We start from the raw sequence: 24,268 nt of genomic DNA, 5'->3' as shown, positions 1-24,268 counted from the left end.
CCCTCGTGGCCGCGTCCTTCCGCACCCCCTTCGCGCCCACCTCCCTCCCGCCCACCCCCTCACGTCCGTGCCTTCACCCACGCGTGTACGCCCCCGAGCGCGCCCCCCCCCCCCCCATCCCCGCGTCACTCCACGCCCACCGCCCCTTGTGGACCCCCCCCCCCCCCCTTTAACCCTCCGCCATCGCCCTTTTAAGAGCGGCCGCGCGGGCGGAGGAGGAGCGGCGCCGGGACGGAGGGGTGGGGGGGGCGGCGTTGCTGGAACAGCCGCGCGCGCGGGGGGAGGGAGCGGCGGCGGCGGCGTTGCGGGGACCCCCGGCCCCGCGCGGCGGTTTCAAGGTCCCCCGGGCCGGGCCGGGCCGAGGCGCAGCGCGGGGCCGGGATGGCGGCGGGGCGCTGCCGGTGACAGCGGGGCCGTGCAGGATGTACGGCAAGGGCAAGGGCTGCGGCGTGCCGTCCGACGGGCAGGCCCGCGAGAAGTGAGTGCCCGGGGCGGGGGGGGGGGGAAGGGGGGGACGGACGGACGGACGGACGGAGCGACGCGCGGAAGTTTTCGCGGGGGTTTCCGCCGCGGGAATCGGGGACGGCGGCACCGCGGGGACGGAGAGCCCCGCAGCGCCCCGAGCGGAACCGAACCGAACCGAACCGCCGCGGGGCTGCGGGCTGCGCGACCCCCCGACGGCTCCGGGAGCGCCGTCCGACCCGCAGCCCGCGGGGATCCCGGAGCCGCTCCGCGCGGCGCCCCCCCGGGGGGGTCCTCGAGGGGTCCCCGCGCGGTTCCCGGCGCCGTCCCCGCGGTGTCCCCTCGGGGCGGCGGCGTCACGCGGGTGGGGGCGCCCCGGACGGTGTTCCGCCCCGCACCGCCGTCCCCGCTGAGCGCCCCGCGGGCGGCGGTCCCGGCGCGGCGTCGGCCGGTTGGGGCCGCGGGGCTCCCCGGGCAGCGCCGCCCACGTGGCCGCGTCCGCCGACGGCGCCGTTCCCCGCGCGGTGTCCCCGCACCGCCCCGCCGCCGTCCCGGTGTCACCGCGCCGCCCCGTCCCGCCCTGCAGGTTGGCGCTGTACGTCTATGAGTACCTCCTGCACGTGGGAGCCCAGAAATCCGCGCAGACGTTCCTGTCCGAGGTGAGCGGAGCGCCCCGCGGGGGGGTCGGGGGGGTCGCACCGTCTGTGTCACATCGGCCCCGAGCGCGGCCCCCCCCCGCGGCTCTGACCGTCGCTCTGCCCCGCAGATCCGATGGGAGAAGAACATCACGCTGGGCGAACCGCCGGGCTTCCTGCACTCCTGGTGGTGGTGAGTGGGGCCGGGGGGGTCCCCGAAGCGCCCCCTCGGACCCCACGAAACCACCGCTCTGCTTTCACAGCCGCCCCCCCAAACGCGGCCCCGCCGCTCAGCCCCACAGCTGGATCCGATTTGGCCGTCCCCATAGAGCACAAAGCTCCGCTCGGGGGGGGGGGGGGGGTCCCGCACACTGTATGTCCCCCCCTGACTTCGGATGGGCACCCAGGAGCCGCCCCACAGCAGCTTCCCATAACCCACTGCTGGGGGGGGGGGAATGGGGGGCTCAGCCTCATCACCCCCTGTTGGCCCCACGGCACCCCAACACCGCTGCGCCCCGTCCTGCCCCCCCATCCCCATCACCTCGCCGTGGGGGGGGGGGGTGTAGCATTGGGGCCCCCCCACCCCATCCCGTCCCACCCCAGGATGCGCCTCCTGATGTCAGGGCCCAGGAATTTGGGCTGCAGTGCATAGCGACCGTCTCCAGGCAAACACTGCGGGGGGGGGCAGGACCCCCCCACCCCATCCACCCCACAGCGGTGCTACGAGCCCAGCCCTGTGCCCCCCCCCGCCCCACATCCACTCCTCATTAACGCCTCAACTGCGGCCAGGCTCAGCCCCCTCCCCCCCCCCCATAGCCCCGGGATGGGGCTGAGGGCTGTGGGGGGATGTGGGGACAGCGGGGGGGCTCTGACGCTTTGCGTCCCCCCCCCGCAGCGTCTTCTGGGACCTTTACTGCGCAGCCCCCGACCGCCGTGAGACGTGTGAGCACTCGAGTGAGGCCAAAGCCTTCCACGACTACGTGAGTATGGGGGGGCAGACCCCGTGCACCCCCCACCCCACACACCGCATCGGTGCCCTGGGGACGTGGGGACACGGCACGCTGGGGGTTAAACCCAGTGCCAGCCCCCACCTCCCTGCACAGCGCTGACCTATTTTGCACAGCACCGGGAGGGGTAATCCCAGGGGTTGGGCTGTGACCCCCCCGGTGCCCCCCCCCGGTGCCACCCTGTGCCCTGCGGGGTGCCCAGCGCCGGCTGGCACCGATGGGGATGAGGAGAGGGGGATGTGTGTGGCTGTGGGGGGGATTTGGGGGCACTGAGATCCATAGGGACAGCTGGAGAGTGTCCCCCCCCCGCACCAACCCACGAGCTGCCAGCAGATGAGCTCTGTGCCCAATGCTGGGCGGGCACGGTGACCTCAATGGGTCCCCAGTGTTTGTTGCCCCCCCTCCTTCTTTGCTCTGTGTTGGTGGGGGGGGGGGTGGGGCAGGACACCCTCAGGACTGCATGGGATGCGGGGGGGGGTGTGGGGGTGTGGTGCTGGGGGTGCCATGGGATGCGGGATGCTGTGGTACCCACAGGGATGGCGATGGACGTGGGATGCTGCGGGGTGCAGAGCTGTGGTGTGGGGCTGCGGTACCCCATACTGAGCATATGGTGTGGGGTGCCCGGGGGGGGGGAAGGGGATGCGGGGTCTGTGCTGCTGGGGGTGCTGTGTGTCCTGCTGTGGGATGCAGGGCTTGTGGTGCTGCAGGATGCTCTGCCCCCCCGCTCTGTGCTGCTCAGCACCCCACCCCCAGCGCCCATCACTGCCACACGTGTCCCCCCCGAGGCTCACAGCGCGGGGGCTGTTGGGGCTGCAGCACCGTGTGCCCCCCCCCGCAGCCCCCCCCATCCCTGCCGCCCCCGGCCCCGCTGCACGGCGCTGATTGCCATGCTGGAATTAATGAGGCTGGCGGTGCAGGTCAGGGCCCGTTGCCATGGCACTGCCTCACAGATGCAGCCCAGGCGCTGGGGACCGGGATGGGGGGGGCCCTGTGAGGCTGAGCCCCCCCCTCAAAACGGGGAGCAGTGCCCGCAGCGCCCACATCCCTCAGTGCCCGGGGGTTGGATGGGGGCTTCCCAGAGCTGTGGCATCGTGAAGGGTCTCTGTGCCCTTCCTGGGGGGGGGGCTGCTTGGATGTGTCCCCCCCACTGGGGTGTGCACAGCCCCCCCCATGAGCGCACGCTGTTGGTGGCACCGTGGGGACGGTGACCCCGCATCACCATGGGTATAACGGGGCCTGGGGGTCCACCCTTTATTCTGGGGGAGTGGGGGGCAGCAGCTGTCGGGGCCTCCAGCCCACCTCAGGGCCTGCTGCCCCCCCGTTTGTGGGCCCCTCCCCCCCCATTCCCTCCCTCCTGACCTTGCTGCTGCAGGAGGAGCTGAAACTCCCCAACCTGTTGCCATGGCAACTCCTGCTTTGCATCACTGGGCTGGGAGCGTGGCGGGGCTGGGGGGGACGGGGGGGCCCCACCACGGAGTGGGGCTGAGGAGGGGTGGGGGGGGGTCAGCACCATCCCCAGTGCAGGGCAGAGGTCGAACACTGACCCCGAGGCCATGGGCGCAGCACCCCGAAATGTGGGGGCACCCACTTGGGGGGGGGGGACACTGCAGACTCCCATCCCAGGAGGGGACAGAGCTCACGTCCCCCTGCCCCACCCTGCAGGCCGAGAGGTGCCAAATCGGCCCTGCTGCCATGGGGGGGGGGGGCTGCGCGGTGGGCTCTGTGATGGATGCAGTGCTGGGCTCCTGGGGGGGTTCCGTGGGGGGGCGCAGCGGTGGGTGCAGCGATGGGCCGTGCCGTGGGGGGTTCCGGGATGGGCACCGCGTTGAGCTCCAGGATGGGGAGCGCGGCTGGACCGTGGGGGGCACTGGAGGGGCGCTGTGCTGCTGGTGGGGGTGGGGGGGGGGGCTGCTGGGTGGGAGCAGCGATGGACGCACGTCGGGCTCTGCCGTGGAGCCACGCGGTGCCCTTCGGGTGCCACAAAGGCTGCCGCGATGGACCGCACCCCACGGTGCGCGACGGCCGCGTTCTCCATCCTCCAGAACTGAGCGTCGCCCCCCCCACCCCACCGCCGCTCCTCACCCCGTACCTCCATCACCTCCTCCCCGCGGAGGGCTGCGGGGTGGGGGGCGGTGGGGGCCGAGGGGTTAACGGGAGGAATGCGCAGGGCTGCGGCGCTGGGGGGGCCGTGGGGGGGCCGTGGGGTGCCGGGCTGCCTGGCCTCCGGCGCTGTTGGTTTTGGCTGCCTGCACAGACTCTCCATTGTCTTGCAAATGATTTGTGCATGGCTGTAAAGTGAGTTCAGCTGGGCCCGGCCCCGATCCCGCGGCTGATAAATGAGGTGGGGGCCCCCGCAGCCCCCCGGCACCCGCCGCCTTCGTGCGCGTCCACGCCGTGGGGCGGCGGAGAGCCCCGACCGCCCCCGTGACCCACAGCGGGGCGGCGTGGATCCGCCGGGCGCGGCGTGGGTGCGTCGGGTGCCGCGGGCCGTGGGCTGTGCGCCGTGTGCTGTGCGCTGTGTGCTGTGCGCTGTGCGCTGTGCGCCCTCGGCGGATCCCCGCTGTGAGCCGCGGCCGCAGCACCGCGTGGGGCGCAGCGCCGTCCCCGTGCCGGCCGTGAGCCGCGCTGGCCGCCCGGGGTGTCCCCGTGGTGGGGACGCGGCCCCCCCCTCCCCGCAGTGCCGGGCGCTCCGTCGCTGCGGGCAGAGCTCCCCCCGCTCACCGGGGTCCCCCCCGGGTGGTGGCGGCCCCGCGGAGCCCCCCCCGTCCCCCCGCAGGAGGGGGCAGCGCCGCCCCCCCACCCGCCCCCCCCCCGTTCCCCTCCTCCTCCTCCTCTCCAAATTGAATCCAGTTGTGGCAGAGACAGCGCAGGGCCGAGCGGAAAGGCAGCGCATTCCTCCCCGCTTAACAGCTCCCCCCGGAGCGGGGCTGGCAGCAGAGAGGGGCCGGGCCCCCCTGCAGCCCCCCGCAGCCCCCCCCCCCCCCCCCCGCAGCCCCGTTGCGGCCCACGGGTGGGCATCGCCCCCACTCTCCCCACACTGCCCTCCTGCTCTCACGCTGACCCCACAGCCCCGCCTGCGGTTGGGGACGTGGGGCGGCTGTGGGGTCGGTGCAGATGGGATGGCCCCCCCAAGAGTTGACGGGGGGCACAATGACAGCGCCCCCGCAGCCCCCCCCAGGGCCGCAGGTGGGCACGTGGCAGCTCCGTGGGGTGGGGTGGGTGCTGACCCGGGTGGGGGGCGCAGTGCTGAGCTCTCCTTTCCCCACAGAGCGCAGCGGCGGCGCCCAGCCCGGTGATGGGGAACCTTCCCCCCAGCGATGGCATGGCGGGGGGGCCCATGCCCCCCGGCTTCTTCCAGGTACGCTGGGGGGGGTGCAGGAGCAGCTGCTGTGGCACAACTAGGGCTGCACGTGTGTGCACGCGTGTGCGTGTGTGTGTGCGCACGTGTGTGTGTGTGCAGCTGGGAGCAGACTGGGGACCCCTATGCTGCAGCCTCCAAATGTGGGGGTGATGCCCCCTGCCTCCCCCCCCCCCCCCCCCACCCCCAACTCTGTTTCTCCCGAAGGCACCGCCGGGCTCACAGCCATCGCCGCATGCTCAGCCCCCCCCCCACGCCCCCACCGCCCCCATGATGGGGCCGCACCCCCAGGTAAGGCCGGCTGCCCCCCCAGCCCTCCCCCCCCCCACCTCCCCCTCCTCTCACCGCTCCTATCCTCTCTTGCAGCCCTTCATGTCCCCCCGGTACCCCGGCGGCCCCCGCCCCGCGCTGCGGATGAACCAGGTGAGGTTCCCCCCCGCAGTCAGACCCCGGTGGGGCACAGAGCTCCTGCAGGGGTCCCGCTGTGCCCTGACCCCCCCTCCCCCCCAAATCGTTCCCCTGCAGCCACCCGTGGGTGTCCCCGGCTCTCAGCCGCTGCTGCCCAACGCCATGGACCCGGCTGCGCGGGCACAGGGTGAGTGGGGGTCCCGTCCCCAGTGCTGTGGGGGGGTCACCGCACTCACACCCACCCCCCCTCCCTCTGCGCAGGGCATCCGAACATGGGGGGCCCAATGCAGCGCATGAACCCCCCCCGAGGCATGGGCGGCATGGCACCACAGGTGAGGGGGTGGGGGGGGGGCAGATGGGATGATGGGGGAGGGGGTTGTGGGGGGAGAAGGGGATGGAGATGGGGTGGGAACGGGGAGATGGAGAGGTGGGTGGGTGGTGCGGGGGACCGGGATGGGAAGAAGGGAGGGGATGGGGACGGCATAAGGGGGGGGCAGGGATGGAGCTGTGGGCAGAAAGGTGGGGGTGGGGATGGGGATTTGGATGGGGATGGGGAAAGAGAGAGGGGGGGGGGAGTTGGGGATAGAGCTGGGGATGGGGAGAGGGAAGGGATGAGTCTGAGTGCGGACGGGAAAGGGATGAGGAGCTGCTGTGTTTGGGGACAGCAGTGGGGGAGTGGACAGGAATGGGGCTGGGACATGGATGGGAATGGAGTTGCGGGTGGGCTGGGGGGGGTCTCAGCCTCCACTCACCCCCATTTCCCCCCAGACCTACGGCAGTGGGATGCGCCCCCCCCCCAGCTCGCTGGCCGGCCCCGGCATGCCCGCCATGAACATGTAAGGGACCGGGGGGCACGGGGGGGGGCACAGGGACAGGGGCACCAGACCCCCCCCCCCCCCTCACCTCCCACCGTTCCCTTCCAGGGGTCCCGGTGGCCGCGGGCCGTGGCCAAACCCCAACACCAACTCTGTAAGTATGGGGGGGCCGTGAGAGGCGGGAAGGTGAGGGGGGGCTACACGCCCTATGCTGACCCCTCCTCTTGCCCCCCCCGCCCCCCCTAGATCACCTACTCCTCCTCATCCCCCGGGAACTACGTGGTGAGTATGGGGAAGGCACGGGGGGGGGGCTGTGCTGGCGGTGATCCCATATGCCCCCCCCGACCTCTATCCCCTCTCTGTCCCCCCAGGGCCCCCCCGGCGGCGGCGGCCCCCCCGGCACCCCCATCATGCCCAGCCCCGGTGGTGAGTGTCCCCCTGCTGTGTGCCCCGGTTGGGGGGAGGTGTTGTTTGGGGGGGGCCCTACTCATCTCCCCTCCCCTTTCCAATGCTCCCCGCAGATTCCACCAACTCCAGTGAGAACATGTACACCATGATGAACCCCATCGGGCCGGCGGGGACCCGGCCAAATGTGAGTGATGACATGGGGGGGGTGCCGGGGGGGCCCCCACCCCATCTCCCTGCCCTCACTCCCCCTTTGTTTGCAGTTCCCAATGGGGCCGGGGCCGGAGGGGCCCATGAGCGGGATGAGCGCAATGGAGCCCCATCACATGAACGGATCCTTAGGTGGGTGCCCCCCCCACACCCAAAATCCATACCCGCCCCCCTCCCCCAAACAAGGTGCCCCCCCCCCCCCCCCCTCCGCTGGGACCGGCGGTGCTGCAGCACAGCAGTCTCATCCTGCAGTCCGTGAGCTCCATCTGCGGGCTGCCGGGCACTGTGCAGGGCTGTGGGGGGGGCACGGCGGGGGGGCGGGGGGGGCAGAGGGGCTGGGGGGGCCGCTGACAGCGCCGCCGTCATTTTGCAGGCTCTGGGGACATGGATGGGCTGCCCAAGGTGAGTGTGCAGCCCCCGCGTGCTGGGACCCCCCCCCTCCCTGCCCCACAAACAGAAATCCCCCCCTCCCATCAGCGCTCCCATGCCCTGGAGCCCCCCCTCCCCCCCCATGCATTGACACCACCACAGCTGTGCACGAGCAGTGCCACACACGGCGACATCCTCGTGCAGTGCTGCACACTGGGATCCCCCCCAGCCATGAATAAGGACCCCCATACACCAGGACCCCCCCCCCACCCCGTGCACCGGAGCCCCCCATGCAGCAGCACCCCTGTGCACAAAGGGAGGTGGTGCACTGGGACCCTCACGTGCTGGGAACCCCATGCATTGAAGACCCCCCCCCTAAAGCGCAGAGCCCCCCCCATACACCGAGATGCCCCCCATATACGTGAGCACTGCACATCACCCCCAGGACCCCTCCCCCCATCCCTGCCCGTGCACCACGACCCCCACGCCACGCCCCAGGACCCCCCCCACTAACTCCCCCTTCCCCCCCCCCCCTTTTTGCAGAGCTCTCCCAGTAACATGGCGGGGCTGACCAACCCCCCCGGCACCCCGCGGGACGACGCCGAGATGGGCACCAATTTCTTAAACCCCTTCCAAAGCGACAGCGTAAGGGACCCCACGGTCACCCCCGGGGGCGCCCGGGGGGGCAAACGGAGAGGGCGGGGGGGTCGGGGCTGCCGGGGGGGACGGGCAGCCTGCAGAGCTCCGGCCGACCCATGGAGGTCCCCCCCGGTGCCGGAGGGGGTCCGGCCGTGGCAGAGCATCCCGGAGGTGTAAGGATGGGACCCCCCCGGCTGCTGTGCCCCCCCCCCCCCGGCCCGCTAACCGTGTGGTGTCTCCGGTCTCTCTAGTACTCGCCCAGCATGACAATGAGCGTGTGAGCCCAGCGCCGAAGCCGGCCGAGAACCCGACGCCCCCCCGCGGTGCCAAAAAAACCCCCCATAATTAATTTTTCTGTATTTAATAACCCCCCCCCCCCCCCCAAACCCGCCCCCAGCAATCACACAAACAAACCACCACCACCCCCCCCCCAAAAAAAAAGGAAAAAAAATGACACCCCCCCCTTAAAAAAAACCACCAAATGACCAAAAAAAGGAGAATCAGAATCTGAGCTCTGCACCGTTGTGGCGACCGCGGCTGAGACCCCCCCGGCCCCCCCCCCTTTGGGCACACAGCGGTGGCAGAGGGCAGGAGGGAGCCCAAGGTGGGGGGGGGAATCTGCATCCTCTCCTGTGAGCCCCCCCTCCTGCCCCCAACTCTGGGCCACGCAGCACTGGGGGGGAGGGAGGGGGATGTATTTATTCGGGGGGGTCGCAGTTTGCTCCCTTCCCACCCCCCTAAAGAAACGAACAGCGCTGTGCTGTCTGTTGCACACTGCATTGCAATGAGCTGCGATGCTGTGGAGCAGTGCCCCCCCGCCCCCCCCCCACAGCACTGCCTGGAGGGGTCCGCCCCCCCCCCAGCGGGCAGAACCCCCCCCCCAATCACATGAAGGCGGGGGGGGGCAGCCGCATTGTGGCTCTGCCAAAGCCGCAGCACGGGGGTGGGGGGGGGGCGCAGAGCCAGCACAGCCCCCCCCCCAGCCAGCGGCCTCCTGCCAGGCTGAGCAGAGGGGGGTGTCAAGCCATACCTCCCTGGAGCCCCCCCAGCTCTATAGGGCACCCCCAGTGCAGAGAGCAGCCCCCCCTCCCCCCCAGCCCCGTCTGCGTGCTCAGACAGCACTGTGATCTTCCTGCCCCCCCGACCCGAGCGGCAGACCGGGGCCCCCCCGCCCCCCCCCGAGGGACCACTTTTAGAAAAGAAACTTTAATTAATGAAGGATTTTGGGGTTGGATTTTGTTTTGTTTTTTTTTTTCTCTCCTCCTTTTCCTTCTCTTTTGTATCAGAAAGGACCTCAGCCTCCCCCCCCCAACTTTTACCATCCCCCCCATCCTCTACCGCGCGCCCCGGCCCCCCCCTGTACAGCCTGGAGCCGGGACCCCCCCCCGTAGTTGTTCTGTGTAGGGAAAGCGCTCCCCGCTTTCTTAGCCCCGGGTCTATAGAGCAAGCATTGCTATGGAAACAAAACCCGGGGGGGGGGGGGGGGGAGGAAAAAGGAAAAAAAAAAAAGAAAAAGAGATTTCCCCCCCCCCCTCCCCCCCAAAAATGAAAATGACAAAAAAAAAAAAAAAGAAAAAGAAAAAAACTGAAAAAAAAAAGGAGCAAAGCAACCGACCCCGCATCAATAAATGTCAGCTGATGTTTTTCAGAAGGCGCCGTTTGGTTCTGGGGGGGTCCGGGGGGGGCAGGAAGCAGGAGGGGGGGGGGGGGGGGTTGTGGGTTTATTGTGGTACGAAGGTTCACAGTGTCACATTGGTGTGGGAGCCGGGGGGGGGCCCAGATCACAGCTTCCCCCCCACACACCCCCTCCCCATACAGCAGAGACCCCCACCCTGCTGGTGGTGGGGGGAGGGGGGGGTGCTGCACATCCCCGGGGCTGAGCGTTATTCGGCCCCGTCGATGTGGAGGGGGGGGGGCGGGGGGTGCCGGGGTGCCCGTTGAGCTGAGTGGGGGGCGCCGCCTTCTTGGGGGTGATGGGGCACGCAGCCCCCGCCGGGCAGCAGCGCTTGGGGCCGAGCGGTGGCCGCTGCATCTTGTGCTCCAGCAGCATGTGGTTCTGGGGGGGCAGCCCCAGGCAGGCCCTGAAGGGGGGAGAGGGAGGTGGGGGGGGGGGCACTGGCACCCCCGGGTATGGGGCGAGTAGCAGAACCCCGTAGGGTTGAGCCTTCCCCCCCCCCCCCCAACACCACAGACCCCAAACATTGGGTAACGGGGGCACCATCGGGGCGCCTCTGCATTGGGAATGGGGACCCCCGGATGCCCCCGTGGGCACCACCGTGGGTCACCGCGGCCCCCCCAACCCCCGTGGGTACCTCAGGATGTTCTCAATGCAGCTGCGCTGCCGGAAGAGCGCGTTGACGACGGGGGTCCCCTCGGGCACCAGGGGGGCTTTGCAGAGGAAGGCGACGATGGAGAGGACGCTGTGGAAGCTCTGGAATTCGGGGTCGCTGTCGGTGCAGAAGGTGATGCGCTGACACAGCTCGGTCAGGATGGCCAAGTCCAGGATGATGGGGCTGGCCAGCAGCGAGTCCTGCGGGTTGGATGGGGTCACGGTGGCGGGGGGGGTCACGGTGAGCCCAGCAGAGGGGTGCACCCCCCGCCGGCCCCACAGCCCCGCACCTCGCACGTGTTGTGGATGACGATGGTGTTGGTGCCGCCCATCATGATCTCCGAGGTGTACTCATCCAATGCACGCTTGCTGTCCCCCACGTAGGGCACGTATTTGATCACCACCTGCACGGGGAGCCCCGTCAGCGCCCGCCCCCCTGCAGACCCCCTCCCCCCCCCTCCATCCCCCCCCTCAGAGCCCACTCACGCAGTGGTCGGGTTTGTCCTGCGGGCCGTACAGCACCGGGTTGGCCTGCACTGTGTCGTCCACCACGTTGCTCTTGGAGATCTCCTTGGAGCGGAACTGCTGCGGCGCTGAGAGGTTCTTCCCATCGTTGTTCCCCAGGTGGTTGTAGCTGACGATGGACCTGGTCTGGGGGGGGGGGGGGGGGGGGGGGGGGGCAGAGGGAACCGTGGGAGGGAGCCATGGAGTCATTGAGTTGGAAGACCATCAGTGGTGGACAGGTCAACCCGGCTCCGTGCCCCATCCCAGAGGACAGGCCAGGAGGACAGGAGGCCAGGAGGACAGGTCAGCCCAGTTCCACGTCCCACCCCAACGCACCTTCAGCCCAGCGCCCACCAGGAAGTCCACCAGCACCGACTTCAGCTTCGTCTGCCCCGATTTGAAGTCATCCCCGCAGATGAAGACCCGGCGCTGCGCTGCCAACTCCACGGCGCCCGGCACGAAGGTGTTCTGGGGCGACCCGTTGATGTAGGCGCAGCCCTCCAGGATGCTGGCCACGGCGAACAGCGTGGATGGGGACACCTCCAGGCCTCGCTGCGGGGACACCGCGGGGCTCAGCACTGCGGCACATCCCCTCCACGCCCCCCCCCCCCCACCGTCCCCCCCCGCCCCCTCACCTCGATGGCCCTCAGCAGGTTGTCGGCGGTGTCGTTGAGCCCCGGCACCACATCACAGAAGCGCTCGGTGTTGGCCGTCCAAAGCACGATGACTTTGTCCACCCCGCTGCTCGCCCTGAAGTCCCGGATGTCCCTTCGGATCTGCTCCACCTGCGGGGGTGGGGATGCAGGGAGGTCACCGCGGCGCCCCCCCGCCGTCCCCGTGCGCCCCCACCGCCCCCAGCACCTGCTCAGCCTTGGAGCCACGCAGCACGTTGTCCGCCCGCTCCTCCTGGTTGGCGGCGATGAACTCGGGGATGTAAATGGAGGGCCGGGGCTTCATCTGCTCCATGTGCGGCCACAGCTGCTCCTGCAGCGCCCAGTCCAGCACCTCGGCGCGCCGCATGGCCTCGGCCAGGTTCAGAGAGGAGATGTCCCACCCTGCGGATGGGGTCACGCTCAGCGCACGGCCCCCCACCCCCACCCAGCCCAGCACCCCTCCTACCATCAAAGACGATGTCGTTGGGGTGCACCATGGGCAGCAGGTCCCGGAATGGCACGTAGACGTCGCCGGTGGGGCCGGCACCCAGGCATACAGTGGAGGCCTGCAGCAGCGAGCCGTAGTAGTTGGCTTTCTAGAGGCGGGGGGCAGAACGCGAGGGTGAGCGACCGCCATAAAGCCCAACATCCCCCCAAACCCCCCCCTGAAAACGAGGGGACCCGGCAGGGCCGTCCCCTCCCCCCACACCCACCTTGCGCCCGGTCTTGGTCATCCAGGACAGCCCCAGGCGGTTGGCCAACACGGCCGCCGTCACCGTGGTGCCGTTGTTGCCCCCCCAGCCCACCAGCATCAGCCCCAGGCGGGGGACGTGCCGCGCCGTGCGGAAGGTGAAGCGCGTGGAGCAGGGCCGGACCTGCGGCACGGGGGGGGGGGTCGGGACGTGGGCACCCAGCGGGGCGGCGCGGCGGTGCCATCCGTGGGTGTCCCCGCGCCCCCTACCTTGGTGACACCGCCCTCCCTGCAGACGTGCGCGGTGCTGTAGGTGTACTGCGCCTCGATGAAGTCTTTGCTGTACGCGACGTCGGGGCTCTCCACCACGAAGGGCTCTGCCATTGTTCCCGCTGCTGGGATGGGAGGAAACGCGACCCCCTCCCGCTGGGACACGGCGCGGAACGACGGGACCGACCCCGACCCCGGGACACCGCCACGCGGGGGGGGAGGGAGGGAGGGGAGCACGGGGTACGCGGGCGGCAGCGGGGGGGGACAGCGAAATCTCCGATCCAACGGGGAGCAGCGGGCGCTGCGGGGCACGCGGGGACGGCACCGAGCGCGGCCGCCGAGGGGACGCGGATTGCGGGGCCGACCTCGCGGGGGGTGACAGACGGACACGCGGAGCCCCCCCCCCTCCCCCGGCACTCACCTGGAGCCGGGCGGCTGCCGGCGCTGCCCCGCGGGGATGTGAGCGCGGCCGGGGCTCCCCCTCCGCTCCCGCCCTTAAGCGGCTCCCAACGCCCGCCCCCCCTGGCCCCGCCCAGCCCAAAACTTTCCATCGGCGCCGGATCCCCCCCCGGTTCCCCCCCCGGCCCCCGCCCCGCGCCCGCACGTGCCCCGGTACCGGGGGTTCGGGAGGGGACACCGAGCGCCACCCCGGACGGGGACCCCCCCCGCTCAGCCCCGGCCCGGTGCGTTCCCTCCCACCCCCCCCCTCCCCGGGCTCTCACCGGCGCTCGGAGCGGACGGGACGGGACGGGACGGGACGGGCCGCCTCCAGGAGGGAAAGCGGCCGCTGACCCGGGAAGGGGAAGTGGCACCGGGGCCGGGGGGTCCCGCCGCTGCCTTCCGTCCATTCACTGCCCCGCGCCGGCGGCTTCCGGAGCGGCGGGGGGGCCCGGCGCCTTCCCACGGTGCCGCTCCCACGGTGCCACCGCGCCCGGGCACCGCGTCCCGGAGCTCCCGCCCCCTGAGCCCCCCCCGCAGCCCCCGGCTCGGCCATCCCAGAGCCCCGTGGGGACGCCCGGCGGCACCGTCCCGCTCGGTCCCCGTCACCGACGGACGGGCGGTGGGACGGCGAGGAGGTCCCGGTTCCCGTTTGAATGGGAAGAATCCGCTTCAAAGCGTCCCCCGGAGCGGAACGACGCCCCGAACCCCCCCCCCCACCCCCCCCGGCGCTCCGTCCTCCCCCACCCGCGCTCCCCGCGAGGCGTGAGGACAGCTCGGCCGCCGCCCACCCCCCGCCCCGGGCTGCGGCTCCGCGGGGGAGAAGCGGGGATGGGGACCACCGGGAGCAGCGCGCACAGCGCGAGGGGAGCGGCCGCGTCGGGGCTGCGGGAAGGGGGGGCGGGGGGGGGGGGGAAACACAGCCGGGACGGGGGGACACCTCCGGGAGCGGGGGATGCGGGCGGCCCCGAAGGCCCCGTGCAGACCTCGGGCGCTGGAGGAACAATGCTCCCTCAGAGGACAAAACGAACCCCGCGTTGGAATTCCAGCGCCTCAGCAAATTATTGAAACAAAAATAACATTTCTTTGTACAATAATCCATCGGGCGGGGAGGGTCCGGGCAGCGCTGCCAGGGGCCGAGAACTGGTATTTTTCCACTGCTTTCCTTCTTCTTTTTTTCTGCCCCCCTCCCACAACTCCCACCATTGTTCCTTCCCACCCCTCCCACGCGGCACTGTTCCCTCGCACCGTGGGCTCCGTGCCCAACGCCTCCGCTCGCGGCTCGGGGCTGGCGGGGGCCCAACGCTGCGCAGCCATGGCGACCGGCGCGGCCCCGCAGCAATGGCACCGCGACCCCCGTCTCACGACCCCCCCGGGAGGGCTCAGGTCCCGTTCTGCGCCCGCGGGGATGCACTCCTCGCCGTCCGTCCCCGTCGGGTTTTGTTCCCTCGGTGTGCGATGCTCCCCCTTTGCCGTCCCCATCCCCGTCCCCGCGTCCTTTTGCCGTGACCTTCCAGGACCTGCGCACCTGAGGGCGGATGGACGCGTGCAAAGGGACGGACGGACGGACAGAACGGCTCCATCCGAGCGTGCCGGGGTTGGGGGGGATGAGGGGGGCAGTTGTCCTCACGAAGTTCCTCCTCCCGCCGGGAAAGGCGCTCAGCCCCACAGACGGAGCGGCCCGCAGCGCTGTGTCCGCACCGGGCGCTACGCGGGGCCGCTGCGGGGAAAACGACCGCACCGCCTCGGGGCGGCACCGCGGGGGGCTCCGGGCGTCCCCGCAACCGCAGCCGCCCACCGACGGGCGCACAGAAGCGGGCAGCCGCCGCAGCCCGCCCGGCGCTGGCACGGAGGGAGCGCAGTAAATTTCCACTCGGAGTTCGTTTGTGCTCGGCTGACCCCGACTGCGGCTGCCGGGGGTGCGGAGGAGGCGCCCGGGGACACCGGGAGGGGACGGAACCCCGCGTTCGGAGCGGGGATCCCCGCACGTGGCCGGGACCGACGGCGTCCCCGGGTGACGGATGGGAACGCAGCGACGGGCGGGGGCTGCGAGGGCGGCTCTGCCCCCACCTGGAGCCGCTCTGCGTGAGATGGGGGCGCCGCTCGGCCTCATCTGCGCTCCCCCCGCTGCGGTCGCGCTGTTCTGGAGGCGGAGTTCGGGCTGCGAAGCAGAGAAGACCCCGCGATGGGCGCACAGCTCCGGCCCGGGCACAGCCCACGGGGAAGCGCTCCTTCCCCCGAACCCCAAAGCCGACTGCAGGAGCCCCCAAAGTGCTGCAGGGACCCCAGAAGTGCTGCAGGAACCCCAAAAGTGCTGCAGGGACCCCAGAAGTGCTGCAGGGACCCCTCCACGCAGCGCAGGAAGGCCTGAGCTCCGGGCACTGCTGCAGCCCCCCCAGCACCAAAGGCAGCACAGTGGGCGCTCCGCTCCCCCGACGCCCCCCACGGAGCACTGCCTTCACGTCTCCCACTCCCACCCCATTTCCACCACGGACCATTCCCCCCTTCCAGGTTCTCCCCGCGCTCCGAAGCGTTGGAATGAAAGATGGGCCCGCATTGTTCACTCGTTTCCCAATACAGTGAATTTATTATATGTTGCAAAATCAGCATTCAGCTTTTTTAGTGTACAAAAAAGACACTGGAGCTCTTAAGAAAAGATTAGGAAAGCTGAAGACGATGCTGCCTTTAAATTGTAACGTTTTGGCAAAGTGAAAAGCTCTCTTTTTTGTTTTTTTTTGTCTTTGTAAACTCCAACTCCATGGCTCAATATAGTTTTATCCACAGTACAATATTACAAAGTAAAACACAGTATCAATAAGTTAAGATCATACTTAATCACCTAAACTGGTTTCTATTCACCCAAAAAGCGCGGGGTTCGCCCTGGCCCAGCGGCCTCATCTCTAAAAGGGAGAACAAAAAGGCAGATCCGACTACGGCCCTTTAACGCAGTCCGAAAGAAAAGTGAAGCGGAGAAGTCGTTGGCTGCTAATTGGGTCTCACAGTTTGGATATTCATTAAATATTTTCAGGTTTTTTTTTTGTTTTGTTTTGTTTTTTTTGTTTATATTCAAATTTGTTTTTAGAAGTTCCAGAATATACATGTCAATGTACACAATACATCTTCGTATACAACTCTGTTTGCAAAAATATCTCATAGCGGATGTAGAAAGATCGGGGATCCGTCTCTATCCCCGCCCCCCCCACCCCCCCCGACCCCAAGAAGCCAAAAAAAAGGACCCCAACCACCCCCACTGCAACTGTGAGGGATCAGAAGTGTTTCCATGGAGGGTTCGGCCGCGGCGCTGTGGTGGTGCTGTGGTGGCTCTGTTGGTGCTGTGGTGGCTCTGTTGGTGCTGTGGTTGTTTTGGTGCCGCTCCCACCCGGAGCATCTCGGGAGGCACAAAGCATCCAACCAGAATGGAATTGGTACCATTGGGTTTGGTAGAGCAGATGGACCCATTCGGTAGTTTAGGAAGGAGGGGGGAAGGTGGGAAAATAGGAAGAGCTGCTCGGGAAAAGCAGAGCTTCCCTCCTTTGCTCTGCTCCCCCCGGGGCTGAAGGCGCTGTGGGATGGGGCAGAAAGGAACGGCGGCATTCAAAGGGCACCTTTGTGCTTTTTGGCATCTTCCTGGCGCCCGGGCCGGGCTCTGCAATGTTCCCTTCGAGTCCAAATTAAGAAAAAGAAAGAAAAACCGGAGAAGAAAAGGCCGGGGAGGAGCCGGGCCGGAGCCGCCCCACTGGGAACGCGCGGCCCCACCGCTCCCACGCTGCGGTCCGTCCCAGCAGCGGCTGCAGCAGAGGGGAAAGGCTCTGAACTGCTGAGTGTAACAGCAGGGAGGGCTGCAGGAGAGCAGGGGATGGTTGGGGGCTTTTTTGGTTGGTTTTTTTTGTGTTTTTTTGTTTGTTTGTTTTTTACCTTTTATCTTTTTTTTTTTATCTTTTTTTTTTTTCCTTTCTTTCTTTTTTTCCTTTTTCTGGTTTTGTTTTTCCATACAAAAATAGACCACAGTCTCAGCAGCGAGTCAGAAAATCGGCCGCCCTCGGTACAAAACTACAAAAGTCAAAGGCGGGCGGTGGGCCGCGGCCCCAGCAGTGCCATGGCTGGGAGGGGGGGGAATGGGGGGACACACAAAGCCCCATCCGTCCGTCTGTCCGTCCCCACACAGCCACTGCAATGGGAGCACAGCGCGGGGGCGGCTCTGGGGGCGTTGGGAGCTCACAGCTCACACAGAACAGTCGCAGGTGGCGGAGGGGCCCCAGCAGCATCCCAGCATCCCATCTCCTCGCCGGCAGAAGGACCGTCTGTAACCCAGCAGAGCAGGGCCAGGGGGCGATTACACTTCATGGCAAACCTTAATCCGTGAAAACTACTGATTTTTAAGCTTTGGGAGCTCCGGGTGCTTTAGGCCATTTATTTCCCTTAAGTGTCTTGAAATAAGCAGAGTTTCGTCGGTCGCATTCCGGTGTTTGGAGAGGCCGAGAGCAGAGCAGGCCAAGTGCCCCCCCAGCAGCCCCCAGCTCTGCAGCCACGAGGAACTGATGCTCAGCTGTGAGTGGAACAGAAGGGATGGCAGCGCCCAGCACAGCCCCGCGCCCCCGCGCTGCGTCCCACCGCTCAGAACTGCTGCTGGTCGTACTCTGCTATCAGTTTTTTGATGTGGGCCAGTTTGTTGTGGAGGTATTCGCAGCGGTTCTTCTCTTGGCTGTAGTTGGGGTTGGTCTGCAAAGAGAAACGGCCGTGAGGGACACAAAGTGAGAGCAGAGCTGCGTCTGTGCCCAGCTCAGAGGGGGATCCCGAGGGCCCGAATGCAGAGCAGAGCCCACAGCACTGGGGAAGCCGTTCCCAAAGCCCTGAACCCCTCGGGGGTGGGAGGGCTCAGGGCTCCGTGGGCAGATGATGAACACACACAGCCTCAGTGTGCACCGCCGCACTTCCACCTCTCCCAGCTTAACCACTGCTCCCAGCAAAGGGCCCACGCTGAGACCCATTTAGCTGGCAGTGATCTCAGCGCCCTCCAGCACAGCAGTGTGGCCCCAGACCTGCAGGACCCCACTGCCCATCAGCACTATGCGATAGGGACTGTTCTGTCACTCGCAGGGCAGAGGAGCTCATCCCCTGCATCCATCCCTTTGCTCTGTGCTGCTCACAGCTGAATGCTCCCCAGCACCCACAGAGCAGACACAGCTGCCCACAAACCCTCTCTGAGCAACGAAGGGACCACTTTTTGGACAAGCTCGAGCTGAACAAAGATGTGCTGATACGCTTTGGAGGCCGGGTTCTGTGCGTGGCAAGGACCTGCCCCTTTCAGCCCCATGGGGCTCCACCCAGAAGCCTCCTTTATGGCCAGAAATTGGCACTCACCTTTTTAATTTTCCGATATTCTTGTAAAATTTGATCGTGGATGGTCTGAAAAGGAAAAGGTAACGGATTCATCTCTAACCAACCAGCACTTCTGCCACCCAAAGCAGCAGCTGAGCAACACACGTCTCTGAGCAACACCTGCTCCCCCCCCCCCCCCAACATGCTGCCCACTCCCAGCAGTGCCAGCACCCCAGCACTGCCCCACTGCAGCCCCCACTGCAGCCCCCAGCCATGGAACCCCACAGGCAAAATAATGGGCAATTCCTCTGCAGCTCAGACTCATTTTTCCCCTGAGATGTGAAGAACACTTTGGTGGGGAATTGGAAGATTTCTCAATGAGCAGAAGGACGTTGGAGGGAGCGCTGAGCACAACAGGCACTCTGCAAAATCTGCTCACTGCACTCAGAGAGGCTTATTTCAAGATAACAGAGAGCTACAGGAGCTGAATAACGCTACATTATTAAGGCTGAAGACGGGAGAGCAGCAGCTGACTGTGCCCTACTCCCCTCCCAGCCTCGGTGTGCTCCCATCTGCACACATTGGGCTTTTCTGGCTGGGATGCACTCATTGCTTCCAGCAGCTTTTGGCTGCAGCCACCAATTGTCTCATGGATGCCTTCCCCTGTCAGCAAGTGCTGTGATGTGCTCCCAGCTCCACAACGAAGGAGCACAGAGCTGTTTGAAGAGCAGCCCGCAGAGCCGTCCGCCGTTCTGCAGCCACACCTCACAGCCCTGCATGAACCACAGCATCCCCACCTCAGCTGCAAGGGCTTCTTGGTTCTACCTTGTATTCCTCAGAGCCCTGCAAGAGCTGCTTCAGCTTGGAGTCCAACTGCGTGAATCGCCGCGTTATCCTCTCTATCCGGGCGTGCAGATCTCTGTACTCATTGTATTCTGCATTGAAGTCGTTTTTGTAACTCTGACGCTGCTCCGAAGAGGAAATGGCTGCGTATTTTCTAAGGGGAGAATAATTTTGTTCATCAGGTTACACGTCTGCCATCCAGACAGAGTGAGCACTGCAGTGCCAGAGCAGGATGACAGGTTGGAAACCAACGCGGTCTCTTAGGATCTGTGCTACGGTAGCACAGAGACAAGCAGCAGGGCTGCTGCCCTGACCTCTGCGTGCAATAAGGCACTCCTTATCAGCACGAGGCAGGATGCAACGTGTGGGTACTGGCTGGGAGCAGTGAGGGTGTGGGAGGGCACTCAGATAGCACTGTCACAGCGCTTCTAATTCCTGCTGTCCCACAGAACGTGGAGTTCTGCATCCGTGCCAGACCTTGGGACAGCAGGAGCGCGATGCTTCCAGCGCTCAGAGCCTCGAAAGGAGCACAAGAGCCGTTCAGTTATCACTGCAAAACGCTCTCAGCACGACTGCGTGGCAAGTTTAGGACAAGAAACCACACTGAACAGACTGAATGCACCTCCACCACCTTCTGAAGGTACCCAGTGTGACCCGGACGCAGCACAGGAGCTCATGTTTACCAGCTGCACCTCTGAGGTACGCTGAAAAGAGCCAATTAATGGTGGTCCTTTCATGCCTTAATGATGACTCTAAACCTGACCTCCTGCAGCAAATCCTCTGGGATGGAAAAACCCATCAACACCAAAGGCTGTGTGGCTTCTTCCTCTTTTTAATCCCGCTCTGTAAAGTATAGCAAGCAACACCCGAGCCCAACATAAACCACATTGTGACTTTCAGCTCCCAGTGTGATCCCAAAGCCATTCGGGGAGCAATAAAGCAACTTACAATAAATAATCTGGCATGTCCGAAGTTGATGTTGGTACACTGGAGTTATTGCATGTCCCATTTAAACCTGGAAAAGAAACAAAAGACATGAGAGCTTTCTTATAGGTGTTCTTCAACTTTAAACCTCTGTGCAATTAAACTGTCAATTCCTGAACCTGTCTGCCATGTGCAGATAATGATTTCTAAAGGATTGCTGCTTTTGCCTTCAGTTGAGGAGAAGGTGCTGCCACCAACAGCAGCGTCAGCACGAGCAGCAGCACGGCCTCAGCTTGGTGGAGAAACCCCCAAGGCTTGGAGTGAAGGACTGAGGGGCTGGGAAGGACTGCAGGAAGATGCAGAATGTGAGTGAGGAAGATGGTGGTGGCGAAGGAAGGTTTGCTTTGCCTGTGAGTGCCACCTACTGTCTGCAGACAGGACCCTGAAGGTCCCTGCACTGCCCCACACAGTGGGAACCCGCCGGAACTGAACAAGAAAAGCCATCAGAAAGGACCTGGAAGACACACTGCTTGGATGGAAACCACTTCCATTGCATCCCAGCAGCAACAGCTGCACTGTTCTGTTACTGCTCAGGGCAGTGGGGGACAGCAGGGAGGCCTCCAGCCGGGATGAGGCGGCTGCACAGCTCTCTAACAGCACTCACCACCTTCTGCATTCAATCTGGTGCCTAACATCTCATGGCAGAGTTCCCAATCAACCCAGCAATCATCACAACACCAAACACAAGTAGGCAATCAAGCAGCACTGTGCTTCCAGCAGGTCTCCATGTCTGCCTTTCAACCCCCTGCACTAATAAAGCTTTTCACTCAGCGAGGAGAAACACGACCCGGTCTGAGGTGGGTCCGAGCAGCACCAGAGGCTGAACAGGAAAGACCCGACAGCCTCTTTGGAGAGGAACAGCACTGCTGATTTGCAGGCAGGGCCGCTGCTGAGACTCCACGAAGCACGCAGTGCCTGCATGTGAAGTGGCACAGCAACCTCCTCCCGCAGATGGGGCTGGGGCAGAAACGGCAGCCAGCACAAAGGGCAGCCGGGCACGTACCTGGCGCATCCTGCGGCTCACTAACTAAGTCAGCATTTTTTATTACTTCACAGTCCTGCTTCTCCTCTTTGCACTTCTCTTCGCTCTTCTTCTCCTTCCTCTCCTTCTCTTTGTCTTTGTGCTTTTTGGATTTTTTCTTGCTTTTTACGTACGAGCCGCAATTGTGTTTGCTCGTCTGCGCACAGTCTGTGGGCGCGGGGAGGCTCAGCCTGTCGGCCGGCTCCGTGCCCTCGCAGTCTCTGCCGTTGTGGCTCAGGTCGTTGCTGACGTCGGCCAGCGGGTCGTGGGGCCGGGGCAGCTCCGGGAGGCTGGAGCTGGAGGAGCTCACCGACTCCGGCAGCGCCGGCGGCAGCGCGGCAGAGGGGACGGGGATGGGGACGTCCTTCCCGTTGGCGTTCAGCTTCCCGTTGAAGGTGGGCTGAGCTCGGTGAGCCAGATGTGAGATCCGGGGCTTCTTGTTGGCCAAGGGATCGATGAACTCCAGCGGTTGGGAGCGTTTCTGAGGAGGAAAAAGGAGAAGGAAATCCCTGAGTGCCGGCAGGGCTCGGGCTGCAGCGCTGTGACCGCTAGGTGGGGGTGCGGGGCTGCAGAACCGGGGCGGCTGCAGGAGAACGGCAGCGGGCACTGCACACAGCCCTGCATGCAGCCCCAGCACCACACACAGCCCTGCATGCAGCCCCAGCACCCCACACAGCCCTGCATGCAGCCCCAGCACCCCACACAGCCCTGCATGCAGCCCCAGCACCCCACACAGCCCTGCATGCAGCCCCAGCACCCCACACAGCCCTGCATGCAGCCCCAGCACCCCACACAGCCCTGCATGCAGCCCCAGCACCCCACACAGCCCTGCATGCAGCCCCAGCACCCCACACAGCCCTGCATGCAGCCCCAGCACCCCACACAGCCCCCCATGTCCCCCCGCAGGGCTCTGGCAGTGTTCTGCTGCTCTGCTGGCAGCACAGCCTGCAGTGTGCCCCCATAACCCTGCTTGGTGTGCACCATGGGAGGACGGCCCTCAGCTCCCAACTACTCCTTCCTCTTCTCAAAGGGCATTTCCCAGAAGAGGTGAGGAAGCAGCAGTCGCTGCGGACTCCCATCCTAAAGAGGATGTTGGCAGTGTTGGTATGAGGCACATCATGCAGGCTGACGTGATCCCCTGCAGATAGGGTCTGAGTGGCACTGTGCAGAGCCGAGGGCAAGACCTGGTGATCTCTGCAGGTCCTCCCAGCTCAGGACGCTCTGTGGTTCCTGACCTGAATATCCCTCTACCCGCAGAGCAGAGGGAGCACACAGGTTTCCCCTCACTGCCCAGCACTGCTCAGAGCCCATGGAAAGTCCACCTCTGCCCAGCGGAAAGCAAGGGTTGGTTCAGGCTATTTCTTTTGGCTATTTCATTGCTTTCTTTACTGTCTCAGGCAGGGCTGTTTGCACATGGAAACTCTGCTCCATCCCAGCAGCACGGCCGGACATGCAGCTGCACTGCACCAGAGCCACCAATTCGCTTCTTTTCCCCCCAGTTATGATTTCTCTTTGCCAGCTGCAGGGTCACAGTGACAGCGCTCAGTGACAGATCCTGCTGCTGCCCATCAGGATGACTGAGCTGCAGGAGCTCCAGGGGTGGCAGCAGCAGTCAGACCGGCTCAGCAGCATCACTGCCTGCCCTGCAGCCCTGCCTCCAGCACCGCTCCAGCAGCCACCTACCTTCCAGAGGAGGAGCCATCCCCTCTGCCCACAGCTCTCTGAGCAGCACACAGACCCAACAGCGGCCACCCTCCCCTTACCTTACCCTACATCCAGCAAAGCTACCTAATCCCAATCCTCTGCTGATTGGGACCATCAGGAGCGCATCCCTTCTCTAAATGGAAGCTACAGCTGTCCAACAATGAGCATCAAAAAGTGACAGCTGTGGTCTGCTGCCCAATGGGCCATGTGAGAAGCACTGCTGGGAACACCACTAATCCGTGTTCAGTTGCCCCTATTTCATTAAGAATCCTGGACAGAAACCAGCCAACCACCCAGAGCTCAAATCAGGTAACTGAGAGCTGAAGACATCCCCCCAAAAACCTTTGTGTCTTTCAAAACACACAAAGCACAGAATCAGTTTAAAACAAAGCTCAAAGCCCACCTGGTAAGAGAGCACCATCCCTTCCCAAGCCAACTCGAAGGGGACCATTCTTTGCTCACCAGGAGCGTGCCCGCAGCAGAACAAAGTGCATTTGGAATTAGGCACTTGGCAAACAAGTTGCGTGGTTCTTGTTGTCAATGGAGAATTGCTTACCTCTCACTGCCAGAAAGCACATAATTTCCTTACCTGCTAATATTCCTTGCCACTAATCCCCAGTGCGTCTGTCCAGACAAGTAAGCATTACACATTCCATTGGCAGGAGGAGAATAAATACTCAACTTGTCTGGGCTGACCCACAGCGGAGAAGGGAAGGCAGCATTTTGCAGCGTGAACGAGAACAGCCGTGCTCAGAGACAGCACGGCACACCAGTGGGACACACTGCTCCACACACAACCAAGTGCAGCTCCCTCCCAGCTCACGGGCGTGGAAACCCAGCTAAAATGTCCTTTCCACAGCTCCGTGCGCTGGCATCTCAGCAAGTCACAGAGCTGACCAACCTGCTCCTGCTCTGTCACGGCAATTAGCTTGCAAAGGTCAAGGTTTTTAATAACTCAGCCATGTTTGGGAGCTACTTATTACTGCTTCGTTCCAGTCAATTATTAGCAATGAGTAAAACAAGCTCACATTCTCCCTGGAATTCTAAGAGGGATGGAGGCAATTCTAAAAAATCCAGCCCTTAAACTAAAGCTGGGAGCACATCGTCAGAGCTCTGCAGCCAGGGGAGAAACAGATGCTGAGGAACCCAGAATTAGACTCCAACTTAAGGGAGAACCCCCAGGCAGTGACCGAGCAGCCCATGG

At 65.2% G+C, this 24,268-nt stretch overlaps 3 protein-coding genes across 6 annotated transcripts in view; 1 reads left to right on the top strand and 2 right to left on the bottom strand.

The window, feature by feature from the left end:
- Window positions 1-253: 253 nt before the first annotated feature.
- On the top strand, window positions 254-9,959 carry SSBP4 (single stranded DNA binding protein 4). Its single transcript, XM_015300146.4, has 18 exons — window positions 254-478; window positions 1,049-1,121; window positions 1,229-1,290; window positions 1,993-2,077; window positions 5,373-5,462; window positions 5,670-5,753; window positions 5,829-5,885; window positions 5,988-6,057; window positions 6,132-6,202; window positions 6,639-6,706; window positions 6,794-6,839; window positions 6,932-6,967; window positions 7,057-7,111; window positions 7,207-7,277; window positions 7,354-7,432; window positions 7,674-7,702; window positions 8,213-8,314; window positions 8,560-9,959. Exons 1-18 carry the CDS (start codon window positions 423-425, stop codon window positions 8,587-8,589), a joined length of 1,164 nt encoding a protein of 387 aa, XP_015155632.3. The 5' UTR covers window positions 254-422; the 3' UTR covers window positions 8,590-9,959.
- On the bottom strand, window positions 9,674-13,690 carry ISYNA1 (inositol-3-phosphate synthase 1). Of its 4 annotated transcripts, none has more exons than XM_015300145.4 (11): window positions 13,478-13,690; window positions 12,756-12,880; window positions 12,508-12,669; window positions 12,261-12,390; window positions 12,003-12,196; window positions 11,777-11,926; window positions 11,478-11,693; window positions 11,124-11,288; window positions 10,928-11,041; window positions 10,621-10,838; window positions 9,674-10,389 (listed from the first exon to the last, which is right to left on the bottom strand). In XM_015300145.4, exons 2-11 carry the CDS (start codon window positions 12,867-12,869, stop codon window positions 10,056-10,058), a joined length of 1,797 nt encoding a protein of 598 aa, XP_015155631.3. In that variant the 5' UTR covers window positions 12,870-12,880; window positions 13,478-13,690; the 3' UTR covers window positions 9,674-10,055. The 4 variants fall into 4 exon arrangements, with proteins under 4 accessions (XP_015155631.3, XP_040509713.1, XP_015155629.2 ...); XM_040653779.2 differs by having other exon boundaries at window positions 12,756-12,877; XM_015300143.4 differs by lacking the exon at window positions 13,478-13,690 and adding an exon at window positions 13,177-13,226.
- A 2,066-nt stretch (window positions 13,691-15,756) lies between these two features.
- The window catches only part of ELL (elongation factor for RNA polymerase II), a 34,128-nt gene continuing 25,616 nt past the window's right edge, over window positions 15,757-24,268 (bottom strand). The window contains 5 exon segments of the mRNA NM_001012847.2: window positions 15,757-17,912; window positions 18,555-18,599; window positions 19,338-19,509; window positions 20,304-20,370; window positions 21,343-21,841. Coding sequence (NP_001012865.1) covers window positions 17,808-17,912; window positions 18,555-18,599; window positions 19,338-19,509; window positions 20,304-20,370; window positions 21,343-21,841 — 888 coding nt within the window. The 3' untranslated portion in view covers window positions 15,757-17,807.

This window comes from Gallus gallus, chromosome 28 (assembly GCF_016699485.2).
Source record: "Gallus gallus isolate bGalGal1 chromosome 28, bGalGal1.mat.broiler.GRCg7b, whole genome shotgun sequence".
In the NCBI taxonomy this organism is placed as follows: Eukaryota; Metazoa; Chordata; class Aves; order Galliformes; family Phasianidae; genus Gallus; species Gallus gallus.
This window is presented reverse-complemented; position numbering and strand designations above follow the sequence as displayed.

Bases quoted from the DNA above. Each gene is read 5' to 3' on its own strand.
- SSBP4 (XM_015300146.4), top strand. From the start codon at position 423: ATGTACGGCAAGGGCAAGGGCTGCGGCGTGCCGTCCGACGGGCAGGCC. The intron at 1,291-1,992 runs GTGAGTGGGGCC...CCCCCCCCGCAG, and splicing joins TTCCTGCACTCCTGGTGGTG to CGTCTTCTGGGACCTTTACT. The intron at 7,433-7,673 runs GTGGGTGCCCCC...GTCATTTTGCAG, and splicing joins TCACATGAACGGATCCTTAG to GCTCTGGGGACATGGATGGG.
- ISYNA1 (XM_015300145.4), bottom strand. From the start codon at position 12,869: ATGGCAGAGCCCTTCGTGGTGGAGAGCCCCGACGTCGCGTACAGCAAA. The intron at 12,197-12,260 runs GTAGGAGGGGTG...CCCCATCCGCAG, and splicing joins CAACGACATCGTCTTTGATG to GGTGGGACATCTCCTCTCTG. The intron at 10,390-10,620 runs GTACCCACGGGG...TCCCCCCTTCAG, and splicing joins TGCATTGAGAACATCCTGAG to GGCCTGCCTGGGGCTGCCCC.